This window comes from Aspergillus aculeatus, assembly GCF_001890905.1.
Source record: "Aspergillus aculeatus ATCC 16872 unplaced genomic scaffold ASPACscaffold_14, whole genome shotgun sequence".
Lineage (NCBI taxonomy): Eukaryota > Fungi > Ascomycota > Eurotiomycetes > Eurotiales > Aspergillaceae > Aspergillus > Aspergillus aculeatus.
The window spans coordinates 148,716-157,211 of record NW_017962989.1 but is presented as its reverse complement, the minus strand read 5'-3'; the positions used below and the strand labels follow the sequence as shown (position 1 = coordinate 157,211).

At 54.3% G+C, this 8,496-nt stretch overlaps 3 protein-coding genes across 3 annotated transcripts; 1 reads left to right on the top strand and 2 right to left on the bottom strand.

Moving 5' to 3' along the window:
- Window positions 1–1,467: 1,467 nt before the first annotated feature.
- On the top strand, window positions 1,468–2,968 carry ASPACDRAFT_32955 (class I SAM-dependent methyltransferase; the record flags this gene model as incomplete). Its single annotated transcript, XM_020199922.1, has 3 exons — window positions 1,468–1,506; window positions 1,838–2,560; window positions 2,648–2,968. 3 exons carry the CDS (start codon window positions 1,468–1,470, stop codon window positions 2,966–2,968), a joined length of 1,083 nt encoding a protein of 360 aa, XP_020053431.1.
- A 244-nt stretch (window positions 2,969–3,212) lies between these two features.
- Window positions 3,213–4,205, bottom strand: ASPACDRAFT_33347 (phytanoyl-CoA dioxygenase family protein; the record flags this gene model as incomplete). The annotated part of the gene is made up of 1 exon (XM_020199948.1): window positions 3,213–4,205. One exon carries the CDS (start codon window positions 4,203–4,205, stop codon window positions 3,213–3,215), a length of 993 nt encoding a protein of 330 aa, XP_020053430.1.
- Window positions 4,206–5,299: 1,094 nt separating this feature from the next.
- Window positions 5,300–7,998, bottom strand: ASPACDRAFT_32765 (Het-C domain-containing protein; the record flags this gene model as incomplete). Its single annotated transcript, XM_020199903.1, has 2 exons — window positions 5,300–7,845; window positions 7,902–7,998. 2 exons carry the CDS (start codon window positions 7,996–7,998, stop codon window positions 5,300–5,302), a joined length of 2,643 nt encoding a protein of 880 aa, XP_020053429.1.
- Between the last annotated feature and the right edge of the window lie 498 nt (window positions 7,999–8,496).

Here is an 8,496-nt window from a genome sequence, read left to right as displayed (position 1 = left end):
ATCGGCGAGAGAAACATGTCTTTAAAGAGTCATGGCGTTTAATAAAGTTGTATACCCATTTTTGCCCTACTAAAGCCTCATCCGATGCCTCCGGCGAGGCTCCTCGTTTCCGGATCAATATAGACGCCATTTCACGAACATGGGAAGGCCTGGGGGGAAGCCCTCGCTTATCCAAGGAGAGAATCCACTGTTCCAACGTCTCCTCCTCTGCAAGAGTCAATTTACACGAAACGACACGTATATCGCTTCGTGATTTGACTCCTTTAACGCGGTTCCAGAGGGTGGTTTGCGGAACGTTGAAAACGCGCGCTGCTTCTCGCAATGACGGAATTTGATCATTCTTTAAAGCCTCAATGGCTAAGAGGATCCTGCCTTCTTGTTCCTTACGTTCTTTTGACGATATAGCCATTTTGGTGGTTGATTTCGTTGATCAAAAGCCTCATGTTTTGGTGGAATGCGGAAGTCACGAGTTGGGCGTTCCACTCGCTTGCGCGTTCCGCTCGCTTACCGATTACGTTATTACTAAGAAGCGGGGGGGATTTTAAGAGTTCGGTAGATCAGTACAGCTACAGGTACTCTACTTGTTGATCGAAGATGGGTCGTTGCGGAGTACTCATACATACAGTTAGCCTACAATTGATGTGGTGAGAATTCCAAATCATGCCTCCTAAGGTACGCTACCTGAGCTGCTACCTAAAGTACTGTACTATGTAGCTAGGGTTTAGTTGGCAGGCTGGAAGAGGGGGATGTCTTATCCAGCCAATAAGTGGGTGAAGTAGTGAACGGGAGAGATCGATTTCCACCAGCAAAGTGGGTGGGTTCTGGTGATTGTTGATTGGGGTCGTCGATCTCTTGGGGTGGATTCTATGGATGTACTTGTCAGATTCTTGTTTGTTTGTCTTTGCTGCTTGATCACCTCTCCGTAAGGAGACAAGAGATCTGTACGGAGTATATGTGTAAGTAATAAGCAAAGAGTCGAAAAGGGGGGCAGAATCAAGCGAAGCAAGAAAGCACTTGGAAAAGAAAGAAACCTTGAAAAAGGCTGGATGCTGGAGGCTGGAGGCTGAGTTGACAATACCAAGCAAATTCCAGTGGGACGGAGCCGGCACACCGCCACCCTCCGGCGGACCCGACGCTCTGTTTCTTGGGTCCGCGACTCCCTGACAGGCTGACACCCCCGGTCAATGCGCCTAACTATTCATACTTCCTATCCCGACTCTCCTCTTTCCTACTGACCTGTCGACGGTCTCGGTCAATTCTTCTTCTTCCCCTACTCTTCCTCTTGTTGTTCTCTCTCGTCTTTTCACTCCGTACACCTTCTTAATTCCTCCTAGTCTGTCACTCTCTCTCTCGTTGACACGCTTGTCCCGCAGTCGGGAAGCATTATACCGCTGGCGACCTGTAGAAGGATTTCCTTCCCATTCATTTCCTTGTCGGTCTTTTCCGTCTGTACTGCCATCAAGCAATATGCCGCAGCCAAACATCGATGAACAAATTCAAATAGACGTAAGACTTCCTGTGCCGTTTCCCAGTCTGATTTGATCCGCATCTGCCACTACTGAATTTCATCCACTTCTCCCCTCTATATCAGCCGAGCTGGAAGTCTTTCCGCTGCTGTTCTCACATCACTTTTCAGAACATCATGTGATCTCATTGCTGCAACAATCAATCACGTCATGGGCATTCATCAATTGAAGAGCAACCGTCAAACTTTCAAGAAGGGTATATTATCTCTTCGCATTCATCATCTGTCCTGTTTTGACACTTGCTCTGCTCCATGTTCCACAAAGTTTCCAGCCCGGAAGATAACGTAGCACAAAGCTTACCTCTCACCTAGACCGACGATGACAACGATTCTCTCCTGGACGCCCAATCGATTGTCGGCTCCAATCTCACCATCTCCTCGACCGTGCGCGACTACTGCTTCGAGAATGGCCGGCGCTACCACGCCTACCGCAACGGCCAGTACCCGGTGCCCAACGACCAAGAAGAGCAGGACCGGCTCACGCTGCTGCACCAGCTCTTCAAGAGCGTCACGGGCGGCGAGCTGCACCGCGCCCCGGTCCTCCGCCCCCCGCACCGCCCGCAGCGCGTGCTCGATGTCGGCACCGGCACCGGCGTCTGGGCCCTGGATATCGCGGACGCCTACCCGCACGCGGAGATTGTGGGCACTGACCTCAGTCCCATCCAGCCCCGCTACACCCCGCCCAACTGCTCGTTTATCATCGACGACGCGGAGAGCGACTGGGCTTTCCCGCCCGAGGAGGCCTTCGACTACGTCCACGGCCGGTCCCTCGGGGGCTCGATCGCCGACTGGCCCCGGTTCCTGCAGCAGGCGTACCAGCACGTCAAGCCCGGCGGGTGGGTGGAGATCCAGGAGTTCGAGACCTGGATCCGCTCGGACGATGGGACGGACCAGCAGGCGGTGCGGATCCACGAGTACCAGCGGAAGTTGGACGAGGCGAGTCGCAGGTTCGGGAAGCGCATGAATATCGCCTCCAGTGTGCGGGGGTGGATGCAAGACGCGGGGTTTCAGAATGTCACGGATGATACGTATAAGGTGGTTCCCCCAAGAGAAACAAATCTGTTCGCCTCGTCCAGCTTGCGAACAATCACAAAAAATCCATACTGACTCGGGAACATGCAGTGTCCGCTGGGCCCGTGGGCGAGAAACCCGCATTTCAAAGAGCTCGGTCGCATGGGGAAGGCGGCCTTCTTCGATACCATCGAGCCGTATTCGCTGGCGTTGTTGACGCGGGTCATGGATTACACGTACGAGCAAGCGCAACAGTATGCCCAGGATGTGCGGCATGAGTTGGTGCACGGCTCGTTCCACATCTATACCCTGTTCCATTATGTATACGGACAGAAACCACCGGAGAAGGCTGGTGATGATGACTATAACGGCGGTGACGATGCTGACGCTGATGCTGCGGATGATGATAACGATGCTGATGACCATAAATGATGTGTATATATGCCATTGTAATGAGCTGAAGCTGTACATATCACCGGTTGAACCTGAGCGGGATCGTACTTTTTCTTCCTACAGTTGAGTTGTGGGCTCATGCTTTCCTTGGGGATCACCTTGCTATCGAGAAATGTATCACTTCAGGGAACCGACACTCTTCACAATGTACCTTCCAACCCCACACCTCCTCACCGCAGTATTCTACATCTCGTCGGAACCAGGTCCCCATTCAGGGAAACAATCACCCCTGCAGAGAAAACCCCACGCCCTCGCCCGACCCCATCGCCACAAGATTCGCCCTCATCCTCTCCGGGCGCTCGCCGATCCCAAACGCGGCATCCTCCCGCTGCACCCACGCCCCAACCCCATGCTGCAACACCGCCGTCGCCCGCACCGCCGCACTCTTCCCAGCACCACCATCCCCCTGGTCATCCCCATCCACCGAGCCCTTCAACCCCAAACTCCCATGCAACGTCAACCGCGGCTCCTCCTCCACCCCGGCCACCTTAGCCCGATACACCCCACGATGCAAGATATTACTATCATAGAACACCGCATCGCCCGGATGGAGAGTCACAACCACCTGCCCCGGCAACTCCGCCGCGTAGGGATCGGCGGCGCGCTCGGCCGCCGTGCGCACGCGCCGATGCGACCCCGGCACCACGATCAGCGAGCGATCCTCGCACAGCGCCAGGTTATACTGGGCGTGGGACTGGCGGCCGTGCGGGCTTTTGGTCTGCAGCAGCCGGAGTTCCTCGTCCGGGGACACGTGCTCCGGGATGTCGTCGCGGTGCCAGCGGAGCGCGAAGTCGTGGGTTTCCGGGGCCACGAGGAGGTTGAAGAGTTCCATCACGAGGGGTTCCTCGTCGCCGTCTTCGTCGTTCCTGCTGGGGGTGGTGCTCAGCCCCAACAGCTCCTCGGCGACGGCGAGGACTTTCGAGGAGAAGTAGAAGCGCGCGAAGTCCGTCCGGTGGGGCATGTCGGGGTGCAGCAGGTGCTGCACGCCCCAGATGCCGCCTTCGGAGGCCGGGGGCAGGGTGCTGGGCCACGGCGGGAATTGTTTGGGGACGGTTCGGAAGTATGGCCATTGGCCGGTGCGGGTGAGGTGCGTTGCGGCTGTGGCGATGCGGCGGTAGTGGGTGATTTCGGGGGGCGTGAGGAGGGCGGGGATCACGACGAAGCCGTCGCGTTGGAGGGCGGACAGGTAGGGGGTGGGGGGTTCGGTGGCTGTCATTGTTTTTATTGATGACGGGAAGGTGGTGATGGTGGTGATGAGGAGAGGTCGGGGATGGGTAAGTGAGCGAAGAGAAAGCCTTTGGTGGGGAAAAGAGAGAGTGGCCGATCTATGGGGCTCGGTATAAATAAACAGTGCTCAGTTATGGTATCGTACTAGCACTGCAGCAAGAGAGGTATACCCGAAGGGGTTGGAGTAACATCTATACAACCCTTACACAACTATGTTTACGGCTGAATACCACCCTATCAGTAGGGTTACCTTTTTTTTTATCGCTAAGTCTAATCGAGTCAGTTGCCTTGCTGTAATTCACCTGTGCTGAGATAGCTAATAATGCTTGTCCTGTCGCAGTCTGTTGCTTGAGTCAGGTCGTAGCATTGTTTGGTCTGCCTTAATAACTTTACCCCGCGGCGGGCAGAAACGCGAGCAATCGATAAGAGGAGGAGCCAAAGCGGGGTTTCCCAAAGTAACCATGGGACATGGTTACATGCCTGTGTCTCATTTCTATATTTGTTTTTTTTCTTTTTTGTCTTTTGTTTTAGTTTTTGCTGCTGAGCTTATTGTGGATCCCAATTACTAGCATTACATATACTACGCTATCTACGCAGTACTCAGTACGAATTGCGTGGTCAACATACTCTAACACGAGCAGTGATCCTCTGGGCCGATTGACAGAATGAGCTCGTATGACGGAACGGGGTGGCTGTGGCTTGGGGTGGCTGTGGCTCAGTGCGACCCTCTCAGCTCAGTTCGTTTCTGCCATTGCCAAGTAAAGCAGGCCTATGGAAATTGGCTTGTTGGTGTTCCTGAAAAGCCCATGTCACGTGATTTCACAGTTCGCCAAGCTATTGTACTGAGACCTACATGTTGAAGGTTGAGAGAACTTGGTTGGCTACACTTAACTACACCTTCTAACCACCAAGATTTCACTTGTCGCCACCCCTGAGAGTCATCATTTCTCACACAGCTCAGTACACAAGTGTTCTCATTCCTATAAATGGTTCCATTCTTAGAATACAAGAATGACAGAATAGAAGACAGTAAAGTCCAAATGCTGAAGTAGGAGCCGCATACGCTTGCCAAAGTAACGCCACTCAGTAACGATACTCACCTGAGCCATAGCCTTGGTTGTAGCCACCGCCGTAGCCACTATTGCCTCCATAGGAATCATATGAAGGACCAGGGGGGAAATGGCCGGGAGGGTGATGGATGTGGTCATCGTGTCGGTGATGATGATGACCGTCATCCGACTTGCCGCCGTGCTCATACCCTTGGCTATAGCCCCCGCTGTAGCCACTGTTGCCTCCGTAGGAATCACTTGAGGGACCCGGGGGCAAATGGCCGGGAGGGTGACGACCGCCATCCGACTCGCCGCCGTGCTCATAGCCTTGGCTGGGGTAGGCGGGGCGAGGCTGATGGTGATGGTGGGATTCCTTCCGGGGGCCGCTGTAGTCATAGCCCTGGCTACTGGGATACGACGGCCGTGGCTCATAAGGACGAGATTGCTCATAAGAACCGTAGGACTGCCCCGAGTACTGCTGCTGGGATTGGTACGACTGCTGCTCGCTATGGTATGAGGTCTGGTATGTCGAGCTCTGAGTCTGTTCGTTCTGGTATGAGGTCTGGTAGGTCGAGCTTTGAGTCTGCTCGGGCTCCTCGTTTCTCGATGAACCGCCAACCATAAGATTGGAGAAGGCACTGTTCAGGCCCCCTAGGTTAGAGATACCAGGAATGGGCAAGTTGGAAAGGCCTCCGAATGGTAAGCCGCCGCTCTGTTGCTGCTGCTGCTGCTGCTGCTGCTGCTGCTGCTGCTGTGAGGAAGGAGGACGATGCTGCTGGCTGTGTCCAGATTGGTTCCCACTAGCGCCATGGGTGTGGGGTACACCACCCGTGTTCTTGCCGGATTTTACACCCTCGGCGCTCAGAATGTCGTTGAGTCTAGAGCCTCTATCGGATCGGGATTGAACCCAGGTCTCGACGGCTTCGAACATAGTCCGGTGAGCCTCGTTGCGGTGGTCACGAAGAGCAGGGTGGTGGAACACCTTCAAGCAATCGTCCAACACTTGCTCCTCCGAGATGTTGATGTTCTCCCAAGCATGGAGAACGCGTGGAGCCACATACTTGAGAATAGCAGATGCAACCTGACCAGCAGGCTCGTTGAGGATGTTGGCAAAGTGGTCCTTGGACAACATGGAGTGGGTTGGATCGGTACAGTCGGGTTCTGTCCACGGCTCATACTGATGCTGGCCAGAGGCATCAATCACGCCAGAAGAGCCAGTTTGCAGCGACTTGGAAGCAGCATTGATGATAGGACGAATGAAAGGTGCGAGGAGAGACATGATGAAGACCGTCAGGGTCTCCGTGATCTTCTCGACGACGGCCTCCAGCCCAGGAATCTTCTCAATGATCGAAGTAAGTTTGCGAACCACCTTGTCTCTGAACTCGAGGATTGGATAGATCTGCGCAATTGTCTTGTTTGGGTCAAAGTCTTGCAGTGCCGAGCCACCGGATCCTCCACTAGACTGAGGCCGTGCTGATTCCCCAGCCCTATAGCTGCTAGGCTCTTCATCATCGAAGCCGCGAGAGCGCGAGGACTCGTAGTCATCAAAGCCGCGAGAGCGCGAGGAACCGTAATCTTCCTCAAACCCTCTGCTTGAGCCATAGCCCTGGCGAGCACCACCGCTCCGATTTGCAGACTCTTGAGCCTCCGAGCGACGCTTAAGCTCTTCAGCTTCCTCGACGAGATCCTTCGTTCCCGGAATCCCGCCCAACAGATTCGTGAAAGCGCCAAGGGCATTCGCGGACGAGTTATTCTGAGCATCTCCAAGAGCGATATCCATCTCGTTAACTTCCGACTGAGTGAAGTGATCGGTGGCTTCCCCCAGAACGGAATGGAAGAAATCCACCATACCGAATGTTCCTGTCACCAGCGGGAAGACCCGGCGACCGCGAACGTTCAGTTCCGTGTTGACACCTGTGTGCGGGAAGACATTCTTGAAGCCCATCTCACGAAGCGCAAGCTCACAGTAATTGGTGTGTGCCGCGAAGTCTTCCAGGGTGTGGAGGCCCTGACCCAGACACCGCAGAGCCTCGCAAAGGTCGGCCTCGTTGCCCTTGTCTCTACCGTGGGTGTAGGTCCGCCCGTAGTGAATGCTCCGAGCCAAGCTGTACTTGATATATCCGGAGCTGGTCGTCCAGTCTCCACCTTCGTTGGCGATGTAGTTCTTCATGCCGGTATCAGCGTCGATCTCGAGTTCCACCTGGCGGATCGGTCCACGCAAGCGTTTGTCGTACTGGCGCGCATCCTGATTGTCCGCATAGTCCTTAGGGTTGTCAATATGCTCCTCAGGGCGGTAAACACCGAGTCTATCGGAGGTGACCTCGAACTCCGCCGTGGCGTATCCGAAGGTCATGAAAGACAGAATCCAAACAAGGATACGGATAGTATCGGCTTGTAGGTTCTTGAGAGTACCGACATCCATGGCCTGCGAGTAATCACGCAACCAGTTACCAAAGTAGACGCGCTTGACCATGGTGGAAGTCCACTTGTGTCCTTTGATAAAGGCGACCGTCTTAAGCATATCTTCAATGTCTCCATGGCGCCAGTTCTTGCCCTCCACGGCGGAGATCGATGCGATGTCTAGCTAGGTTTAGCAGGTGAACAAAAGACAGAATGGCCTCGAAGGGATTATTTACTTCCAGCGCCAAAGGCGTAAGTCTGGGCCGGCAGCAGAACGAGCAAAACGCCCAGGATGAGGAGGGCATGGGAGCCCAAATTCAGCCGCGGAGCCATAGCGCGGAAGATCTGCAGGGTCTCCGGGCAAAAGTGGGTGGATAATATGGAAGCAGTAAGGAGGTCGAATCCCGCGAGTAGACGTAACTAAAGGCGCAATGCAGCGGGAAGAGAGTCTGCAGTGTTTTTGCAGAAAACAGACAGTAAAGACGGTCGAAAGAAGAAGTGAAGAGAGAAAAAAAATGACGAAGCGAGTTTGTTTTCACTGATCAGCGAGAGGCGCAAGCCACGGCCAAGACAAGCTGCCCAGAGAGTCTTGGGAGTTGGGACTCGCTGCCCCGCCATTCTGCCTCTTTGGGAAACCCCAAGCCGCGTCATTGCGGTTATTATTTACTGTGAATACTGCACGTTCTAGACTACTCTTCGGAGTAAACATACTGCAGCTGCCCTTGACGAGTAATACTCCTCGGGTATCGGTCGTCGAATAGTCTACCACCAAAACTGTTGTGTTTGCATCCTTGAATCCTTGTGACCACAGGCATGGCAGTATAGATCCAT